Raw genomic sequence first — 1,530 nt, 5'->3', positions numbered from 1 at the left:
CCTACAAATATACACACGCCCGCGGTTGCTTGGCACAGGCAGCAGCACGGCGCGACCAATGGTCGCATCGACCGGAGACGGCGACATGGCCGAGCCCCTCGTGGCCTCCTCGCTCCCCCTCGAGACACGGTTCCCGCTGTTCCACCTCAGGCAGCACGGCGGCTTCTGGTTCCCTGAGACGCTCCTCCCGGGCATCGTGGCCGTGCGCACGCGGTTCGCGCCGAGGCCGTCCGACGTCTTCCTCGCCAGCTTCCCCAAGTCTGGCACCACCTGGCTCAAGGCGCTCGCCTTCGCCACAGCCCACCGTGCCGACCACCCGCCGCACGCCCCCGACCACCCGCTCCGCCACCGCAACCCCCACGACTGCGTCGAGTTCCTCGAGGTGTCTTACGCGCTTGATCCGACGGCCGACGCGTTCGCGGCGCTCCCTTCCCCGCGCGTAATTGCCACCCACCTGCCCTACCCCCTCCTGCCGGAGCGGTTCACAGCGGAGGGCGCCGGTTGCAAGGTCGTGTACGTCTGCCGCGACCCCAAGGACGCCTTCGTTTCCGCGTGGCTGTTCGCCAGGAAGATGGCGGCGGCCGCCGCAGCCGGAGCCGCCAACGACGACGAACCGTGGCCGGTGCCACCAAAGCCGTTCGGTATGGAGGAGGCCTTCGAGCTGTTCTGCGACGGCCAGTGCCCCGGCGGCCCGCAGGGGCCCCACGTCTCGAGCTATTGGGAGGCTAGCCGGAGGTGGCCGGAGAAGGTCCTCTTCCTGCAGTACGAGGAGATGCTGCAGGACCCAGTGGACAACGTGAGGAAGCTCGCGGAGTTCATGGGGTGCGCCTTCTCTATGGAAGAGGAAGCCGCAGGGGTGGCGCGTGACGTCGTTGACCTATGCAGCATCGACGCCCTGAAGAACGTGGAGGCGAACAAGCGCGGTTCTCGGAAGTACGTGAAGAACGAGGCCTTCTTTCGGAAGGGGGTTGCCGGGGACTGGAGCAACCACATGACGCCGGCAATGGCGGCGCGGCTGGACGGGATCGTCGAGGATGCGCTGCAAGGGTCGGGGTTCGCCTTTGCTGCCGCCGAGTCCGCGTGAGCCGCAAGCCGCCATGCCTACGTATGTAGGAGTACACGTGCATGCCGATGCCGGTCATGGATGCATTCATACCGCAAACTTCGGGGCAGGTCACGCCTGCCTTCATGATACTGTGTTAATCTTGTGCTCTGTAATTAAGCTTGTTTTTCATCCGTGTAAATTTTATAAGCAATGCTACATCTACGTAAATGTTTAGTACGTTTACGTGATACTTTGACTTGGCAATAACTGATTGAATTAAGAGGAGGATGAGGCCCACCCACCCTTAGCAATAACTTTTTTTTGAAGGCGACCTCAATTCTCATTAACTAGAACGGTGTGAGGGCAAATCCCCCTCAACACAAACTGCCACTTGGGCAGGAACAATGTTTCCCCACTCCTCAAAGTGGTTAGGTACATACGTACGACCCGTACAGGCTAATTGATGGGCAACACTATTGGCTTCT

The 1,530-nt window shown here is 61.3% G+C and overlaps 1 protein-coding gene across 1 annotated transcript; it reads left to right on the top strand.

Annotated features, from left to right (window-relative positions):
• LOC123417341 (cytosolic sulfotransferase 16-like) lies at positions 1-1,226 on the top strand. Its single transcript, XM_045106894.1, has one exon. The coding sequence runs from the start codon at positions 59-61 to the stop codon at positions 1,082-1,084; it is 1,026 nt and encodes a 341-aa protein (XP_044962829.1). The 5' UTR covers positions 1-58; the 3' UTR covers positions 1,085-1,226.
• The last annotated feature ends 304 nt before the right edge of the window (positions 1,227-1,530 follow it).

The sequence above is a fragment of the Hordeum vulgare genome, chromosome 1H (genome assembly GCF_904849725.1).
Source record: "Hordeum vulgare subsp. vulgare chromosome 1H, MorexV3_pseudomolecules_assembly, whole genome shotgun sequence".
In the NCBI taxonomy this organism is placed as follows: domain Eukaryota; kingdom Viridiplantae; phylum Streptophyta; class Magnoliopsida; order Poales; family Poaceae; genus Hordeum; species Hordeum vulgare.
This window is presented reverse-complemented; position numbering and strand designations above follow the sequence as displayed.

What these genes read in the sequence shown, in the direction of transcription:
- LOC123417341 (XM_045106894.1), top strand. Translation starts at nt 59, where the DNA reads ATGGTCGCATCGACCGGAGACGGCGACATGGCCGAGCCCCTCGTGGCC.